General features: G+C 50.1%; 1 protein-coding gene across 1 annotated transcript; it reads right to left on the bottom strand.

Moving 5' to 3' along the window:
* Window positions 1-4,651: 4,651 nt before the first annotated feature.
* Window positions 4,652-20,002, bottom strand: Ikzf4 (IKAROS family zinc finger 4). Its single transcript, XM_051176038.1, has 8 exons — window positions 19,723-20,002; window positions 17,880-17,973; window positions 16,631-16,735; window positions 15,080-15,340; window positions 13,982-14,149; window positions 10,686-10,835; window positions 9,923-10,054; window positions 4,652-8,444 (listed from the first exon to the last, which is right to left on the bottom strand). The coding sequence occupies exons 1-8, from the start codon at window positions 19,807-19,809 to the stop codon at window positions 7,681-7,683; spliced, it is 1,761 nt and encodes a 586-aa protein (XP_051031995.1). The 5' UTR covers window positions 19,810-20,002; the 3' UTR covers window positions 4,652-7,680.
* Window positions 20,003-20,529: the final 527 nt, after the last annotated feature.

Here is a 20,529-nt window from a genome sequence, read left to right as displayed (position 1 = left end):
AAGTAAGAAAGAGAAGACCTGGGAAGAAATAAACCATTTTGTACATCCATGCTGCCAAATAAAAGCTTCAGCCAGGTGTTGGTGGCACACGCCTTTAACCCCAGCACTTGGGAGGCAGAAGCAAGCGGATTTCTGCGAGTTCGAGGCCAGCCTGGTCTACAGAGAATTTCAGGGTAGTCAGAGCTACAGTGACACCCTGTCTCAAAAAAAAAAAAACACACACACACACACACACACACACACACACACACACAAAAGAAACCTAATAAAAGCTTCTAATGAGACAAATGCGTTGTTAGTGGGACTATTTCTTTTTGTTTTAAACCACCTTATTTATTTCTGGAGACAGTGTTTCTTATATGTAGCCCTGGCTGTCCTGGAACTTGCTCTGTAAATCAGGCTGGCCTTGAACTCAGAGATTTCCTGCTTCTGCCTCTAGGATTAAAGTGCTGGGAGGAAGACGCAGGACACCACTCCAGGCTTGAGCCCCCTTTCACTCCTAGACCAGGGGAGATATGTACTTAGTACTTTGTAATACCAACCTAATTTAACTGAGCAAGTCTACCAGGTAGATACAATTATTCTCACTTTATTTTGAAACATAGTCATTTAATCTAGGCTGGCCTGGAACTCAGTTTGTAGCCAAGTGTGATCTTGAATTAATTTCCTTCCTTCCTTCCTTCCTTCCTTCCTTCCTTCCTTCCTTCCTTTCTTCCTTCCTTCCTTCCTTCCTTCCTTCCCTTTGGTTTTTCGAGACAGATTTTCTCTGTGTAACAGCTCTGGCTGTCCTGGAACTAGCTCTGTAGACCAGGCTGGCCTTGAAATCAGACAGCTGCCTGCCTCTGCCTCCAGGGTGCTGGTATCAAAGGCGTGCATGCAGCACCACCGCCAGGCTGATCGTGGAATTACAGGCAATCTAGGGTAATCATATAGCTGGGAGGGTAAAAGGGTTAGTTCTACAAGCCTAAGGACTGGGTTTCAATCCGCAGAACGCATGTAAAGAGCTGTGGCACACATCTGTAATGCCAGCACCGCTCCGTGAGGATGGAAAGCCGAGACAAGAAGGATGGAAAGCCGAGACAAGAAGCTCACAGGACAGCTCAGCTCCTCTGGAGCAGCAGTGTGGTAGTAACAGGAGGAGACTGCATCTCACCAAGATGGACTGCTGAACTGGCTTTTCAAAGTTGTCGTCTGACCTCCGCACACTCGCTGTGGCGTACACCGTTGCGATTTAAAAAGCAGCATAGGAGGGGCTGGAGAGATGGCTCAGCGGTTAAGAGCACTGGCTGCTCTTCCAGAGGAACTGGATTCAATTTCCTGCAACCACGTGGTGGCTCACAGCCATCTGTAATGAGATCTGGTGCCCTCTTCTGGCCTGCAGGCGCACATGCAGGCAGAACACTATATACACGTAATAAATAAACAAACAAATAGCGGCACCTGAAAGATGCCATTCGACAGAGCTTGGATGGAGGTTTTTTGTTAGAGAAAAGTGAATGGCAAAAGGGGGAGGGAAGGTAGGAGACAGCCTCTGGGGGGCAGGAACAGTAGAAGAGAAAAGAGAAGGGGGTGATGACGATAGAGAAATAGCCAGAGAACCAGAGAGAAAGGGAAAAGAACGAATAGATAGAGGAAGAGACAAAGAGAGATGGGAGGCGGGCAGGGCCCTTTTAAAAGGGAACATAGTGAATGTGCACAGGTGGTGCTTGGTGGCTGCAGCTGAAGGCCTATCCTGTCAGAACCCCGAGGGCAGGCCAGTGCAGATGCCTGAATACTAACACACACAATTTTTAATTATCTTTTCATTTTGCATGTATAAGTGTTTTCCCCAAATGCATGTATGTACACTACATGAGTGCCCAGAAAGATTGCCCAGGGACTTGAGTTACAGATAGCTGTGAACCTCCCTGTGAGTGCTGGGTCTTGTGCAAGATTAACAAGTACTCAAGAGCTCTGAGCTATCTGTCCAGTCCCACAGATATTTTTGAGTGGGACTTGATGAAACTAAGAAGCGTCTTCATAACTAAAGAAGTAATCAACCAGAAATCAATCGATCAATGGCGTGGGAGAGAATCTTTTCCAGCTATACATTTGATAGGGGTTTAATATCCTGATTATATAAAGAACTCATAAAACAAGGAGTCCAAATAAACAATGTCCCATCAGAAAACTGGACCTGGGACCTGAACAGAGAGTTCTCAAAATAATAATAATAATAATAATAATAATAATAATAATAATAATAGTATTAAAGAAAATAAAAAATAAAATGGCCCAGGAATATCTTTTTTTTTTTTTTACTTTATTGGTGTTTTGCCTGCATGTCTGTCTGTCTGTCTGAGGCTGGCAGATCTTGGAGTTACAGACAGTTGTGAGCTGCCTTGAGGGTGCTGGGATTTGAACCTGGGTCCTCTGGGACAGCAAACGGTGCTCTTAATTACTGAGCCATCTCTCCAACTCCTGAGAAACATCTCTTAAAAACAAAAAGCTCAAGCCTGGTAGAGGTGGAGCACGCCTTTAATCCCAGCACTCAGGAGGCAGAGACAGGCGGATCTCTGTGAGTTCGAGGCCAGCCTGGTCTACGGAGTGAGTTCTAGAACAGCTAGGGATACACTGAAAAACCCTGTCTTCGGGGGTGGGGTGGTTCATAATCCCTAGCAATTAGGGAAATCAAATCAAAACAACTTTGAGATTTTTATCTTACCCAGTCAGCAAAGATCAATGGAACAACGGATGATAAATGCTGGGGACTGGGAGGACTCATTTACTGTTGGTGGAATCGCAAACTGGTACAGTCACTATGGAAACCAGTGTGGAGAATTCTCAAAAGATAAAATAAATCTGCCACATAACCCAGCTATACCATTCCTGGACACATGACAAAAGGACTCAATGTCCTACTCCGAGGAAGATGAAGACACTTACTCAGTCTCACTCACTGCTGCTCTAGTCATAACCGCCAGGACATGGAAACAATCTAAATGTCCGGTGACTGAGGAAAACATAATGAAAAGTTTCATACTTTTCAGCTATTAAAAAACAAACAAGCCAGCAAAAAAATAAAAAAAATAAAAACATTGAGATCATGAACTTTGCAGTAAATGGATAGACCTAGAAAAGACCATATTGAGCCCTGTGGTGGTGGTGGTGTGGGCCTTTAATTCCAGCACTTGGGAGGCAAAGGCAGGCGGATCACAGTGAGTTCAAGGTCAGCCTGATCTACAAAGTGAGTTCCAGGACAGCCAGGACTGTTACACAGAGAAACCCTGACTTGAAAAACCATAGAAGAAAGGAAGGGAGGGAGGAAGGAGGAAGGAAGGAGGAAGGGAGGAAGGAAGGGAGGGAGGAAGGAAGGGAGGAAGAGAGGAAGGAAGGAAGGAAGAAAAGACCATATTGAATGAGATAACCCACATAGAAAATTCCTAGCTCCAAATCTTCAAGTGTGTGTATATATCCTAGAGCAACTGAAGAAATCAGGAAAGTAAAATGGAATCCTTGCCAGGATAGGGGGGGGATTGGGGAGAAGGGAGGGGAGTAGCAGAGTACAAGCAATCTTATCAAGGAAATGGAAAAATTGGGGGGGGGGCTTCTTAGGGAGGAGGAGGGAAGTATATACAGAAAAAAATGGGAGGAACGTAGAGGAGCATATGCTTGATCTGAGGGGGGAAATGGGAAGAGGGAGGGGAGGGAGGAAAATACAGAAGGAGGAGGGACATGGGTCAAATAACAATAAGGGTTTCTGAAAAAGCCATAGGAATAATACCATCAACTGTTTACCCCAAACCCTATAACACACACAACTCCCTGTATAAATATACACACACGTGTTTTCTTTTACATGCTCCCTCCAAGAGTCAAAGGCCATCTAACAAAAGCCCCAGTACCAAACCATAACAAAAAGAGAAACCCTCTTTTGAACTGTTGGATGGGGCTGTCCAAAAGACTCTCCAAACTTACAGCCTATTCCCATGGCCCTTAGTAATCCCTCAGAGATGGAGGAAACAGGCCCAAGAGACCCCTGAATTGAAACGGACCTGAATGTTTCCTCTCCCAGGACTAGATTTCATGCTACAAGAAGGCACCGTGCAAGTTTCCAAAGGAGGGAGTCAACCAACCCTCCCACCAAGCTCTGATACCCACGAACCACATCAACGACGCACCTGGTACCATAACCTCAAGGCTGCAGAAGGGGCTGGCATGCACCCCTTGACGGTAACCAACAACTCTCGTTGGCCTTGAGAACTGCTCAGCAAACCCAGGTAATTACTCAGTGCCAGTGAAGTGGAACTGGTGCGAATTTGAGGAGAGTCTATGACTTTTTTTGGGGGGGGTGTTTTGGCTTGTTTTTTGAGACAGGGTTTCTCTGTGGCTTTGGAGCCTGAGTTCAAGGACAGTCTGGTCTGCAGAGTGAGTTCCAGGACAGCCAGGGCTACACAGAGAAACCCTGTCTCAGGGGAAAAAAGAAAAAAAAAAAAACAAAACAAAACAAAAAATCCCTGCTCTGCTAGACCAGCAATGTCCATGGTCTTGTCTGGTTCCCCCTGAGTCTTAGACTTGTCTACGTTTTGAACAGAGAAATAGTGGGATGAGGTCTGCCTCCCTCCCAGAAGGAAAAGAAGACAAAGAAAGTCTCCCAGAACAGACAGGGCTGTTAAATTACTCATGTTTATTTATAACAGACCTTCAGCCAGTACAGTACAAAACTTACAGTAGTATTTCTCCATTACACAAATATTTACTTACAGTATGTTACATATACAAAACGCTTTGCAGGAAGTCTCAAAAGCTGGTTTAACTCCGTTTGAGGAAGGAGAAAAACTCATTAAAAAGAGGGAAGGGAGGGGTAGGTTAGGAGCCAGAGGACAAGAAAAGAGGTGAAGGGGCAAAGGTCAAAAGGGACACCAAACAGGCTACAAAGAAACCCTGGGGGAGGAGGAGAGGTGATATTGCACTTGCTTCTGTGTTTATTTTATTTTTGATCTTCATAATTTCTGATTAAAAATATATATATATATATATTATTTACACAAGGAAAGAAGCTGCCAGAAGTATTACAAAATTCCACCTGCAGCTTGGACACTGACACACACATACACAAAGGTCTGGAAAAGTGTCTATTTAAAAAATCTCTCCCTTCCCCCTACTGGTTTTTGTGGTGTTGTCTTTAAATAGTAATAAAAAAGAAAACACCTCTTTTCTCTGTATGGGTTTTGGTGTTTTGCTTTGTCGTTGTTGAGTTTTCTTCTTTTTCTTTACTTATTTTATTTTTTATGCAAAAGGAGCTGGGAGAGAGTGTGAGGATGTTTGAGGTTCCAGAGCTGGAGGTCTCTGAAGAGTAGGATTTTGTACCTAAGACCCTGGTTAAAGTGCAGTGATGGGCTGGAGGGAGACAGGACGCCTCTCCACCCTAGCACCTGGTCTTGTCCTTCCTCCATCTGTGCTCTTGTGGGCACGTAGGATAGCCTCCGAGCATAGTCCTTCGGGTTCTGGGGGGGGGTTTACAGGTGCTAAGGCTGACTAAAGGAAGGGAGACATGGGACACTCAAAGGCTCAGAGGAGCTGGTCCTTCTCAGGTATGCCAGAGACGTGGCAGGCCCAGACGAGGCTCGGTAGGTAGCCAGAGTAGCTCAGGAGGAGCATACACACTAACCTCAGCTCCGCTGCCTTCCCTAGGAGTTAGTTCTGTCTCCAAGACCCTTCCCTTCTCTTGGGACTGCTCCCTCGGGAGCCCGTACCCCATTCTCCACCCTTGACAGCACCTGTGTGTTGCTCCATCCATCGTCAAGGAGGAGGAACCAACCCACAGAGCTCCTCCCTGCCAATGCCGTCCTTCTGGGAAGCCACGTAATGCAGGAGAAGGAGGAGAAGAAAGTGTTCTGGCCCTGCCCTTCTCGTGAGAGGGGAAAGCAGACTCCCCAGAAGGCTTAACAGCCCCAGTCCCAGGATCTGAGCCAGCCCACCCTTTCATGCCTCTCGAAATCCCTAACAGGGAGTGAGGACCAGAGAGGCAAGAGAGCCAACAAAGAAAGGGCCTGTGGAGATGGAAGGAAAAGGAAAGGAAGAGAGAAGACCAACACTTGTAACTTATGAGGTGCTGTGTTTGGTTTCTACTTTTTTTTTTTCCTTATTTTCTTTAAACATAGAAAAACAGCCTTTGGTTTGAATCTCAGAGAAGCAGAGTGGGGCGACTGTGGCCTTGGCCGGGAACGCTTTATAGAGAGAGAGACCTCCACATGCGGCGGGACTATGCCTTCTCCTGCATAGTCTCCCGCGCAAATACTAGATTATCCAAATAGCCAGGGTCTCTGCAACCACCAGAGAAGGACGCACCCTCCTGCCCTGTGTTCTGGGGCAAGTATGCAAAGCCAGTGAGGGGTGACTCCCAGTCAGTCGCGTCCATCCCAGTCTCGCTGGGACAAGGGTGGAATGGTCGACGGGCACATACATGATACATGTCATTCATCCTGGGACAATTTTTGGTTATACTGAAAATTAGCGGAGAGAAAAGAGACATTCCTGTCTCCCTGCCACTGATAATCACAGGGCCCGGGAGCCCGGGAATGAGACGGTGGATCCTGCTGGAAGGGAGGGGGAAGGCAGCGTGACCGATGGGACTGATATGCCCCTGGTCATTGGGCAGCAACCCGCCAGTTTCTCGTGGTTCGGGGACAGGAGGAGTCCCTGAGAGCCTAGGAAGGTCACTGGAGTGAAAAAAGTTTGAAAGGTGGAGGAGGAGAGATTTCTACCCACCCCCTTTCCCGTGCCCTGGTTCTCGGCTAGACGCCTGCAGCTCTGGGTGTGCCAGACAAGGCTACAGGCCTAGCTTCAGCCCCTGAGAATATAAGATGGGGGGCAGTCCAGGAAGAGAGAAACCACCACCGAGGGAGTGGCAGGGCGTTGAGGGGTGAACCAGGGAGAGGGAAAAGCATCCTGGAGGGAGATCCTGAACGGAGGCCTTAGGGGGCTTGTATTCCCAGTGAGGTCAGGAGGACCCTCAGCCCACAGGTCCTGGGGACAGTTCCTACAGCCCCCTCCTACTTGCAACGAGGAATTTCTTCATTCATTTAAGATAGTGCAAGCTGCCTAAAGTGAGAGGGCATGAGAGGTATGGAGTACCAGGTTGAAGGGTCCCAGAGAGGAGATAATAATGCCACAGAGCTCAGGTGGGGCCATTGGGAGGTATCAGCATCAAAAGTGAAGAATCAGATAAATAAAGGTGAGACATAAAAGCGAGAGGCTCAGTGTCTACAAAGAGGAGGCGCTTCTGGCCCCTGGGGCTGTTAGAGGGTGTGGGATCCACAGGGAAGGGGGAAAAAAAAATCTAGGCTTAGAGAGGAAAGGAGCCATGGGCAGGAGAGTGGAGGGGTGGCCAGAGATGTCGGCCAATGTAAAAAGGCCAAGGGAAAGTCATTAGTATACAGCAAATGTGCTGGGAAAAGAGAGCTTTAGGACGAGAGATGTAAGCAGTGCTTACATCAGTCCCAGCGCTTACATAAGTCAGGGTAGAAGGAAGCGGACGGACGGACGGACGGACGGGCGAAGAGGGTCAGAGCCCAGTGTGAAGCGAGGTGGCCAGTGGATGGGGTCTACAATGCAAAACTCCTTGGGGTGTATTGGGGTTTGGGTTAGACACCTGTAGGTGGAGCGCTGGGCTGAGGACAGGCGAGGAGAGAGGGGCCGCTAGCCCACCTTATGCTCCCCGCGGACAATGTGGGAAGAGAACTCGTACCGGTCCTGGCTGTGATAACCACAGATGTTACACTCGAAGGGGTCCCTGAAGCCGTGGCAGCCCATGTGGATGGTGAACATGACATGGTCCAGGAAGAGGATGCGGCAGTGTTCACACTTAAAGGCCTTCACCGGCTCGCCCCCCTCACCCACCACCCGGAGCACTTCCTTGGAGGGGCCTGGGGTGACCCGCAATAACCCCTCCTGTGGCTTGGGGTCCTCTTTGGCATAGGCGGGACTGTGCCGGCCCACCATGATGGTGGGAGGAGGTTGAGGTGGGGGACCCTGAGGGAGGGATACCACCCCGCCAATCCGATCTTCGTGGTTGCTCTCTGTGTCTGTGGAGTCCTGACACCCATTGCTGGGGGAGGCCCCGGGGTCAGTGAGAGAGCCTCGGGCCCGATAGAGAAGGGGACCTCCATCTCCCAGGTCCTCGGGTCCCTCACCTGCTTCTCGGGAGCCCGGAAGCTCCAGTCGGCTGGGAAGGGGCTGCATCTGGGTGTACACAGAGCTGATGACAGGTGTGAGTTCCGAGATGCAGTTGGTGGGTGGGAGGCGGAGGGGGCGCAGATGCTCTGTGCCCACAAAGGCTAGAGAACCTCCAAAACCGGGCTCCAGGCCGTGGTGCGCCACCAACTCCACATCCTTTTCATAGCCACCGCCGGGGTTCACATCGTACGGGAGGTCCGAGAGGCTGAAGCGCATCTGCTTTTCACCTGTGGGGGGAGAGTCAGACCTCATAGAACTGGGTTCCAAGAAGCCCGAAACTACATCCAGAATTACTTCCTTGTTTTTCTGAGCAGGAGGGGCCTCAATATGACAGCATCGTTATCATCGTTATTAATTAGTTTTGGGGACCCAACCCAGGGCTTCACAGACGCGAAGCACACAATTCTACCATTAATATATATGTATACATCCATAGTCCCAGGTAACATCATTTAATAAACCTCATTTACTTCCCAGAGGGCCAGGTCCAAGGCAGGTTATATATAGTCTTAGGGCAACGCATCTCTGTAGCACGAAAAATAAAAACCCAGAGACAGATATTGGGGTTCAGGCTGAGAGTCGGATAAGCGAAGCAGCTGGACACTAGCTTTTACCTCTAGCTCAGGCTGAAAGGGTTGTCCTCTCCTTGGCATGGCTGGAGAATAAATCTCCCCACCAAGCCTCAGCCTGCAATCCTGTCTCCACCAAGCCTCAGACTGCAACCCCAGACTGATGCCTCTTCCCTTTCTACCTCTCAAATCCTGAGATTGAAGGCGTGTGATCCCAAGTGCTGAGATCACCTTTGTGTGAGCTGTTTCTCTTTAGGACCGGGCCAATTTCACTTAGCTCAGTGTGGCCGTGAACTCACAGAGAGCCACCTGCTTGTCTCTTGAGTCCTGGGATTAAAGGGGTATATTACCATTGCCTGACCTCTATGGCTTGTGGCTGGCTTTGCTTTCTAAACCCTCAGGCAAGCTTTAATGAATCATAAATGTCACCACACGCCTCTATGAAATTCCATGGTCATTATTCTCCATAAAGTTTCAGATCCTCAGAGAGATAATGCTATTGGCTGTCAGGCAACCACATGTTCACTCCCCTCCCTCTCTAAGACTGGCCTGCACAGAACGATCCTTGTTATTCTCAAAAGATGGGAAACCTCGAGCCCGCAAGAGTCCTCAATATGGGCCACTCTCCTCTCTCTTTTACATGATTTTTGTGTGAGTGTATGTGTGCATATTCATCTCTGTGCTGGTGCATGCATACATGTGTGTACATGTATGTGAGGGTCGGAGGACAACCTTGGGTGTTATCCTCAGGAACACTGTCCACCTTCTTTGAAACAGGACTGTTGGCCTGGAGGTCACCAATTAGGCTAGCCAGCCTGGCCACCCTTCTGCCTCTGCCTCCCCAGGGCTGGGATTATAAACACATGCCACCACGCCTGTCCTTCTTATGTAGGTTCTGGGGATAAAGACTCCAGTTCTCATATTGCAAGGCAAGCACTTCACAGACTGAGCTATAGCCCCCACGTTTCTTGAAGTGTGTTGTCCCTCTCCATACACTCCTGCCTGAGGGGACATTCTGAGCAACACAGAGACCGCTAGGCCGCCCCCTCCTAAATCAAACCACCAGACTCAAGGTCTCTGGTCTCACGGCAATCAGGGCTGTGACAGGCTGGGGCTACGGCTTAAAGGACTCTTACCCACGAACTTCTGCGGGGTGGAACGCTTGCGTTTGGTGAGGCTGTTGGTCAAGCGGTCAATGAAAGTTGGCCGCTCAGATGATGAGTGCAGCATTGAGTCAGGCACCATCTCCAGGTCACGCATTTCATCACCTGGGGGGGGGGGGACAGGTGGCAGCAGCTGGCTATGAGTGGTACTGGCCCAGCAGCCTTTGCCGGGAGAAAGCTGGCTAGTCAGTAGTCAAGGAAGGTCATACCTAGGAAACTGGCCTGGCTTTCTTTTTTTCTTTCCTCTCTCTCTCTCTCTCTCTCTCTCTCTCTCTCTCTCTCTCTCTCTCTCTCTCTCGTGACAGGATCTCACTATGCAGCCCTGGCTGGCCTTGAACTCACTATGTAGACCAGGTTGACCTTTAACTCACAGAGATCACCTGCCTCTGTGTTCTAAATGCTGGGATTAAAGGCGGCGTGTGTCACTGTGGGCTCTTTACCCGACCTAAAGCTCATTCTAGGAACACTTGTACCATTTGAGGACAACTATATACACCTACCGCTGACTTTCTATTCTTTGTGCTGTCTCTCTCTCCCTTGGCCTGAAGAAATGGATCCAGGTTTCTTCTACGAATGACTACCCATCACAGACCTGCCCCAGAGCCGCGCTGGACATTCCCGGGATGCTTGGGAGGTTTACGGAGTGGACCCCGTCTTTACTGAGGTGCTAGAATCACCCTTGCCTGAATTCCCATCCCTGCCCTCAGCTCCCCCATGGTCCTGCCCACAGCCCCACCTGGCTGGCCAGTCAAAGCTTGGGCTTCAGTGTTGAGACCTTGTAGGTAGTTGTGACAACGCTCCTTGTGCTCCTCCAAGGTGCTCTGCTGTTTGTAGCTCCGGCCACAGCAGTTGCATTTGTAGGGTTTGCCCACTGTGGGAGAAGAGACTGTGGAGGACAGAGCAGAGGCAACGTGAAAGTGACTGCTCCCTGTCCCTGGCTCTGAAGCGCCCCACCTCCAGGAGCAACGGCACACTGCACAGACCATGCTAGCTTTTTATGTTCTGGGTGGGAGGTAGGGGGCTGGCCATCCCTTGCCCCGACTCCACTTAGAACAACGTTTGAGTGGCAATGGACAGCTAAAGGGGGGGTGTGTGGCACACAGCTTTACACTGGTAGTGGGAGTCTAGATGCTCTGGCTGCTTCTGAAAGGAAGTAAAGACCTGGGGACTTAGTAGGGGATCGTCCCTGGTAGGCACACCAGGCCCCACCCCATGATCTCAAGAGTCTGGGGCTCAGACTGCGGTTTAACCTTTCCATGTTGCAGGCAGCTGCAGACGCGGGGACTTTTTGCTTGCGAACGCTCTGCTTGGGCTGGAGGGAAACTGGGCTGAGGCAACACAGAGATGAGAGCCCTTAGATCCGCCCTGCCGGAGGGGCAGTCATTGCCCTTTACTTGTTGTTTTGTTTTTAACCTCCATCCCCTGTCTGGCTGCACTGATCCTTCTCTCTCTCTCTCTCTCTCTCTCTCTCTCTCTCTCTCTCTTTTGGTCATTGTACTGAGATACCAAGGGAGCCCCCAGAGACCCCAACACTGAGGAGAAAGAGACAAAGAGCAACAGAACAGACAGGATGGAGGAAGACTAAAAGAAAGAGAACAACTGTGTTTTGTAATTTTTTTTTTTTTTTTTTTTTTTGTCTTAAAAAGAATGTGTTATAGCTGGGTGGTGTTGGCACACGCCTTTGATCCCAGCACTCGGGAAGCAGAGGCAGGCGGATCTCTGTCGGTTCGAGGCCAGCCTGGTCTACAAGGGCTAGCTAGTTCCAGGACAGGCTCCAAAGCAACACAGAGAAACCCTGTCTCAAAAAAGAAACAAAACAAAAAATTAAAAAGTGTTTTAAAGCTCTGAGGGGGAAAAAAATGGAAAACAGAAACTGGTAGCTTTGTTTAAACACAACTCTTGGGAGGTAACCCTTCATGGGGGGGGGGACCCGAAGAGGAACAAGGTACCGCATATTTGTGTTTATTGCTATTATTGAGCAGGGAGGCGGGAGAAGGCATTGCTAGGAAACTGGTGACTATTATTCACCCCCACATACATCCACGCGCGGCTACGACTAAATCAAGCTTTGCCATGTCGCTCTTCATCTGTAAACTAAGTGCTAAAGGGATGAGGTGAGTATCAGGGTTCTCTCCACCCAAGGCCCTCTGGGAAATGGTTTAACACATCAGGAGAGGAACGTCCTTTAACCCTTGTCTCTTACAGTGTGATTTGTAACAGGAAGCATCTCACAGAGATGGGACCTACACATATGTCTAATTTCCCCCTTAATCTCCCATGGAACAACATTCAAAAATCTATTCTGTAGATTGTGTCAAGAATTTGGGGGACTGCAGGGCATGGTAGTACATATCTGTAATCCCAGCACTTGGGAGGCAGATATAATTGGATCTCTGTGGTGGTTTGGAAGCTAGCCTGGTCTACATGGCAAGTTCTAGGCTAGCCAGAGTTACAGAGTGAGACTCTGAGAAAAAGGACCATATGTTTTGGCCATGGGATCTTGATGGGAACAGACTAGGCTATCACCCATAACATTTATTTCCTTCCCCATAGATCAGTGGCCTTGTCTTGTCAAACAAATGGGGGCGGGGAGAGGGTTGGGGCTGGAGCCTTAGCCGCAGTTGGTAGTGTATTTGCCTAGCATGTGGGAAGCCTGAGGTTCCATCTCACAAGCACGAGCTGGGTTTGCCCCTGCAGTCCTAGAAGTTGAGAGGTAGAGTCCGGCTACACAGGGAGCTTGAGGTCAGCTCGGGACACATGAGACCCTGTCTTAACAAGTGGAGTGCGGGGGTGGGGCATTTTCATCTGGAATTTTTTTTCTCACTCCCCAGCTTATGACGATCATGTAAGGAGGCACAAGAACATTTCTCTGTAGATTACAGGGCATCAGTTAGTGATAATTGTCACACTGCTTTCTCCCCATACAGAGAGAGACAAAGAGGTCCCGTTACACGAGAGAATCTGGACCAAGGCAGGATGGAAGAGGCAGAAGTTACTGCAGTGCCTCTCGGTCCCTGTAAGTCCTTCTCTTAGAAAAAGAGAAAAGCCCAGGAAAGATTCTGAGGTCAGGCAGTTAATTCTCCTCTTTTCTCTTCTCAACCCTCAACTCCCCTCTCCTTGCCCGCTCAGTCCAGCCAAAAGTCCAAAGCTTTAGTGAAACACCTAGAAAACCCTGTTTCTCCAGTTCCTTCATCCTAATTCAGTCTTTTGTTTGTTTCATTATTTTGAGACGGTCTCACAGAGCGCAGAGTGCAAGCTGACTGAATACCTGACCTTCCTGGCCCTGCCTCTCTGGGAGGGGACCCTGGGTACTCTCTGGATTTGCTTTCCTCTATGAGAAAATCACCACTTCGTGGGATGCACGGTAGAACTGGGACAGTCTTTCCCTTCCAGTCCGGGAGTCGTGTAGACATTTATAGCAGGTGGAGGGCGGGGCATGCAGTGATTGCCCAAGACCTCTGGTATCTTGAAAGTGGGAATGGGGTAGAGATGGTGACAGGTGTAGTCGATGTTGGCATCATTAAAATGTTTAGGAAACAAAGGTTGGGGGCGGCTGGAGAGATGGCTCAGGAGTTAAAAGCACTGGCTGTTATTCTAGAGGACCCAGGTTCAATTCCCAGCACCCATATGGCTGCTCACAGCTGTCTGCAACTCCAGTTCTAGGGGACCTGGCATCCTTATACAGACACACACACACACACACACACACAGGCAAAATGCCAATGCACATAAAAAACAAAATAAATCTTTAAAAAAAGAAAAAGAAAACAACGGTTGGGGACAAGCCAGGAACGTTAGTCATGCTCCGTTTGCTTCGTGTCACAGAATGTGGCAGTAAAATACCCCCGTGAGGAGCTCAACAATTTCCTCAGGAATCAGCAAGCAAGGGCCCTATCTGCCCTGAATGCTCCCCATGAGCGCTCCCACTCCTCAAGGACCTTGTCCCTCTCCAGTGTGGAGAAGTCTTGAAGCTCTTTTCTGAGCATTCTGGGTGCCGCTCGCTCTCTCTGCTCTTTCTGGATAGTCACTGACCTGAGTGGGTGCGGAGGTGGCCGGTGAGGGCGTCGCGTCTACGGCAGGCGTAGTTGCAGAAGGGGCATTTGAAGGGTTTCTCCCCAGAGTGCAGCTTGATGTGGCGAAGCAGGTTCCCCTTCTGCGTGAAGGAGGCTCCGCACTGATTGCAGTGGAAGGGCCTTTCCCCTGCAGGTGGAGAACAGGTTCCGGAAAGAGTGGTGTGAGGTATGTTGAAGGGCTAGGGGAAAGTTCTCTGAGAACACTCTGGACTGGCAGTGAGTGCCACACATACCAGGCCTACTTTATGGAGGTCACCTGGGAGCCCTCTTGCCCTGGAAAGGTATGGACTAGAGGTTTGTGACCCGAAACCTGTACAGTGCCTAGAAGACCTGCCAAAAAATTATTACCCAAAATATCTCCGTGTAGTATTTACCTAATTTTTCTCTATCCATAAAAGATTAGGAGTCAGACATTGGTAGGAGGTGACTGATGGCTTCCCCACAGCTTCTCTGACCATTCAGGTTCTTACCCTAGTATCTGACCCCTATCTTATATGGATAAAGAGTAATTAGTTAAACACTTCAGCTCAGATCCCAGTCTATCCAGGGAGCTCAGTCAGAGGAGGTAAGCAGAGGGTCTCCTCCTATACCCCCTTTTAAATTATAAGATGAGAAGGCCCTAGAATTCCGTCCCTCTTGGACTGACTATCGGCAGCTCTCTCTGACTTCTGCAAACATTTTTTGGTGTTAAGAACTACCACAAGGCCTTACACATGCACCCCCCCCACAAACACACTGATCTATACAGAATCTTCGAGAATCCTTCTAGAGACCCTGACACCCACTCTCTCTACGCCCTGAGAAAAGGAGTAGTAGCTTTTCTTTGTCACAACAGCTGGAAAAAAGGGCCTCAAAGGGACAGATGTTCTGAGGGGCTCATATCCCTTTCTCTCACCTAGAAAACATGCTCCGATGGACCCTTCCCTTTCTGAGCACCCCTCTCCCCTCCGCCTCAGGTCTCTTCAGCCTCCTCCCTACCAATGTCCGCTAGCACACCTCCGCCTTGCACCCCGGCCTCACCCAGAGCTCTTCCATTAAAGCCTTTCCACTTACTCACCCGTGTGGCTACGCTTGTGTACCATGAGCACATTGGGTCCGATACAGACCATGCCACAGACGTCACACTTGAGCTTGCCGTTGGGTAGCCGGATGCCACCAGGGGAGTGAGGTTCTGGTCCACTTCCATCGCAGTAGCCCAAGGGCTCTGACAATGAATCCTCCACAATGACACTGTCGTCCTTGTCCAGGAGCCGTTCGTCTGGCCCCAGCAGTCTGCTGGACTCCTCATCACTGTACATCTCCACCTTGATGGAGTTGGCTGGGGGTCAGGGGACTGATGTTTAGAACAGAGACAGGCAGAGGGACAACCACTCCCAGGACAGAGTGACACCCCAACAGGGTGACTGCAAACCCTGAGGCAGAGTGTCAGGAGGGGCAGTAGCTGATTTACTACTGTAGATGTCGTTCCAGAACTCATCTGGACTGAAAACAGTCTTCACCTACCACCCACCAGGCAAATAGAGTTTAAAAGAAAAAGAAAAAAAAAAAAAAAATAGAAAGCACAGCATCTCTTCTGTCATCAGGCAGAAGAGGTGACTAAGAAGGCTGTTTGCACTCTCTTGTCATTAAGAAAGATGTTTGGTTGGGTGCTGGTCGTACGCCTTTAACCCCAGCACTCGGGAGGCAGAGCCAGGTGGGTCTCTGTGAGTTTAAGGCCAGCCTGGTCTACAGAGCGAGTTCCAGGTCAGTAAGGGCTACAGAGCAAGACCCTGTCTGAAAAAAACGAAACAGAAAAAGAAAGATACAAAGATGTCTGGGTTGGCCTCTCAGGAAGCCAGTAGAAACAGTGGCGGGAAACAGCCCGGGGAGACTGAAGGGGACAATAGGCTAAAAGCAGAGTAGAACTGTAAGACAGGTGTGGCTATTCTCCCCGACAAGACTGAACCCCCCCCCCCAATGCCTCTTCCACGGAACCTGAGGGGACACAGGGGAGGAGCTTTGGCACTAGCTCTGACCTACATTCCTGGCTATTTCAACCATGTAGAGGATGTCACAGATCTAGGGCCAACTGGGGAGGGGCATTCAGGAGGACCCTGCCTGGCAGGAGACGTGAGATGGCAGGGGATGACGTCTTGTCTTCTGACTGTTCATTTGCTGCCTCTCCCTACCCAAGGATCATTTCTGTCTCCAATTCCAGAATTTTTCTTTGGAAAAATTTCTTTATCCCTCCTCCTCCCCGAACCGGTTTTTTTTTTTTTTTTTTTTTTTTTTTTCTGTGCAGATTTTGTGTGCTGGAACTCATTTTGTAGACCAGGATGGCCTTGAACTCCCTGAGATCCGCCTGCCTCTGCCTCCCGAGCGCTGGGATTGAAGGTGTGCACCACCGTGCCCTACTGGAACCTTTATCTTAATGTCACACCTACACCTTTTAATTTTACCCCAGTCTGTCATGAGCTATTTACTCTAGGAGAGGGCTGGAACACCTCAAGGCCTTGAGAGTCTGTGAGCAGGAAATCGGCAGGAGGCATGGGGAAAGAGTAGCCAGCAGAAGGCAAACTGAGAACAAACAAAAAGGGGCTGCCTAGTGCCGGAGATGGCTCACACTTACCACTGAGGGAGCGGCTGGGCGAAGAGTGCTGGCTATTTGGGGTGCTCACCGAGGGCCCCACCGGGGCCCCGAGGAACTCCTTCTCCAGAGATGAGTCCCCGCTACCTTGGAGGAGAGAACAGATCGCAGGTAAAGCTTGGCCTGGAGCCTCTACGGTTCACTACCTAATCTTCAGAAAAAACAAAAAACTTGAGTTAAATTTCACAAGCATTGATCCTACAGTCATGTACCAGGGAGGCTGAATGTAAGTACCCTACCTTGTACCCCAGAGGCCTGGCGCTCAGTGCGGACCTTGACTTCCGTGAAGTCAGCAGCAGAGTCTGGCCTACCCTGTCTTTATCTGTGCCCGAGGGGAAGAGCATCACCCACTGCCTAACTCTGCAGGAAGCAGGACCAGGGCTGGGCGGGCCAGGGTAGAACAGAGAACAGGGACATTCTTTCCTACTACTTTCTTCTGGAGCTCCCGGAGTGGCTTTGGAATCTGCGCGGAGGGCACCTAGAACTGCCCAGAACCTGATGCTAACATTTGTTAACAATAATGATAGCAGCTAATATGTAACCTGTACCAGGCGTTATTAGTCTGTGTGCTTGGGATGCACTTTTTCCCCTGTAAGCTTTGCAACCATCTTACACAACAGGTACTGCAGTATTACTTTAATTTTTTGGATTTGGAGACACAGAAGAAGCTTGTGTTACTTATCTAAACTGGTGGTGGCTGAGCTGGGGTAGGGGCCACACGACCATAATGCTGAGCCCTTGGCCACCGCTTGGCCAGGTGGGCTTATCAGGCTCTCTAAATTCAGCCAACCCCATATTTACTGTTTGAGGGCTAAATGCATTCATTTCAACCTGTTGACCAAATACTTTGTGAAAATGCTTTTTGAAATCATGTTTTTTTTTTAATCTGATGACATGCCTGAAAAACATGAGTCTTTCAAAAAAGAAAAAAATCCCCCCTCCCCACAATTTTCTGCACAAACATATGAGTGAAGTAAAAACACACATGTCGATAAACACAACAAACACAGACTACATATGTAGATACACATATAGAGAACATACCTACTGGGTAAATGTCACAGCCATCTATATTATCTGCTAACATGAACATGCATGAGTATATGCACAGAAGGCCTAAACATGGAAAAGAGAGGAAGAGAGAGAGGAAGAGAGAGAGAGCCTAAAATTCATCCCTGAAGTCTGCCTAGGTTAGCGTTCTACCCGCTTCCCCAGCTGTGCACATACTTACTTTCACAAAATAAAGATTCCATTATAAAATGGTTGGAGTCCTGGGCCTGAGGCAAGAAATCCGGAACACACCCTCCTGAGGGATCCCTCTCCAGCTTTGGTCAGTGGGAAGAAAACAACCACTCAGGACTTTGGGACCATTTCCCCTTCACATCCTTTCCTAAAGGATGTCCCACTCCCCAGTGTATCCCATGGAAGCCTGAGGGACCCTGATCACCAGCTATGGGGAAAGCCTAAGGGCTCCAATCCGATTTTCCCCAGCTGAGCCTCCTGAGGAGCGTAATGGTTCTCTGAAAAAGTTGCCTGAAGTCAGCGCTGCACACAAACCCTGCTGTGAGCAGCCCCAACCATCAAGGCTTGTAGATTCAGGCCCGGTTTTACCACATGCCCTTTCAACTGAGTTTACTGAGGTTAGAAGGTTAGACAGGCTGACAGAGGCTAAGTAAACTCACAATCCTCCTGCCTCAGCCTCCCAAGCGCTGGGATTACAGGCGTGAGCCACACCCCACTCCTTATTCTTTGGAAAGTTAGTGCTGGCCTGTCCCAAATCGCTCAGTGAAAGTAAGGAGGGACCTGCTAAAACCTCGATCCTACAATGATGGGCGAGCTTCTTGGAAACCCATACTTAGTCTCAGCTTCTTGGAGCTGGGGCTGCCTCTGAGACCAGGGGCTAGCTAGCTGGGGGACAGTATTCTTAAAGGGATCCAGAGGGACACTAAGGGGAAAGCATTCTCTGTGGCTCTCCCAGTGGAGGGCTGGAAACAGGAGAGAAATCGGGAGCCTCGAAGAGCACGGGTAATGGACTAGGCTCTGTGATGCTGTTGTCATCCCTAGGATAAAGGGAACAGGGAAAACAGACTCAAGTCGACGTTCACAGCACTAAAATCTAAGAAGGAGCCTGTGTTGAAGGCCAGGAGGTCTTTGTGGGGCTCCAGGGATGTAGATTTCTAGCCTGAGGGTGACAGGGACAAAAGTCAGATTTGAGAAACTCATAGGTTCCCCTCTCAGCCCCAGAAACCCCAAGTGAGGGAATTTCAAATGCCTGGGACTTCCAAGAAATCTCAGACTGTCAAAGCCAAGAATGAAGGTTGCTCTCGGGCATCAGAAAGCCATCATGGATTGGCTGAGCCCCCAGGGAGCGAAGCCAAACCTGTAAGGTTCACAACAGAACAACTAAGAGGTGGATAAAGGGCAGAAAGGCGGGAGGGAAGGGATCGGGAAGCGGCACACCAGCTAGAAGCATCTCACAAGCTGAAGGAGACCAGCCCTCTCCTGCATCCCTTGAGTGGCTGCCTCTGGGGAATAGCCCGGAGCTCGGCAGACCTCTGCACTTCCCTGCAAGGGACCTCATCCTCTTGCTTTCTCTTCTTGACCATGGGCTCCAGAATGCTAGCCTGCTGTCAGGGACCAGTGAGTGCATGAGCGAAGAAAGATAGCCATCCCTGGCTCTATTGTGGGCAGGAGGCTGAGGCCCCTCACACCTCTGTTCCAGGATGGAGCATCTGCTGTCAAAGCTCCTCTCCCTCACCTCAAGTCTTTCTGCTGTCCATTCCCACCCAGGCCTGTTTCGGCATTCCACCCCTGGCTGCTCTACCTCTGTCCCCAAGGCCTAATCAAGATGTCACCACAAGCTCCCACTGTCCAAGTCACCGTCTTCGCTTAGCAACACCAAACACCCTTTCCCATCCTCCCCAAGTGTAAGGAGGAACGCCCCCTCCCCCGCTACACACACACACAGCCCCCATCCTTCCCCTCTCCTCAGGCTTGGGAGTTGTTACTGAATTGGCCCCCTAGCCCCATCACCGCCCTCCCCCCTCCGCTAGCCGCCTTCTGCCTGAACTTACATTATCCTTCCCTTGCCGGTGAGACCCTGGGGTGCGAACGCGGCCGCCGCCTTGGAAACGGCGAGGGAGTGCGGGTGGTGTGTGCATGTCTGCGTCTCGGTGGCAGGCAGGGGTGAGCCCAGCCACTCACCTTCCAGGAAGCGTGGATTCCTGGAAGTGAGGGGAACCGCCGTCATTTCGCAGGCAGTGGCAGCCGCACGGTGAGCAGGGGCCCACGGCTGCAGCCGGCAGAACCGCTCAGCTCAGGGTGTATGTGCTGAGAGCCCGGCGTGAGTGAGTGTGTGTGTGTGTGTGTGTGTGTGTGTGAGAGAGAGAGAGAGAGAGAGAGAGAGAGAGGGAGAGGGAGAGAGACAGGGAGAGAGAGGCGTGGATGTGTTGGGGAGGGGGCAGCAGAAAATGTACAAGTGTGTGGAGGGTGAATGCTAGACTACAGCATCCCTTTTCCAAGACCGTGGAGAGTGGGTGGGGGGAGGCACACGGGGAGGGGAGGGGGATGTGTTTGCCCTCCTGCCCAGCAGACAAAGAGGAACTGCACAACAAATGCCTGAGAGGGAGGCGAGTGTGTGTGTGTGTGTGTGAGAGAGAGAGAGAGAGAGAAAGAGAGAGAGAGAGAGAGAGAGAGAGAGAGAGAGAGAGAGAGAGAGAGAGAGAGAGAGAGAGAGAGAGAGGCAGGCTTGTGGGAAGGAGGAAGGGGGTGTCCCAGGGAAGGCCCAATCCTCTGCCAGCTAGGGAAGCCAAGGCCCCAGAGGTCATGGGGCCCAGGACACAGGGGCAGCCTCCAGGCTCTTGAAGTGACAGAAAGCCCTC

Source organism: Phodopus roborovskii, unplaced genomic scaffold (genome assembly GCF_943737965.1).
Source record: "Phodopus roborovskii unplaced genomic scaffold, PHOROB, whole genome shotgun sequence".
NCBI classification, from domain to species: domain Eukaryota; kingdom Metazoa; phylum Chordata; class Mammalia; order Rodentia; family Cricetidae; genus Phodopus; species Phodopus roborovskii.
The sequence above is the reverse complement of the archived record's forward strand: the minus strand, read 5'-3'. Positions and strand labels throughout refer to the sequence as shown.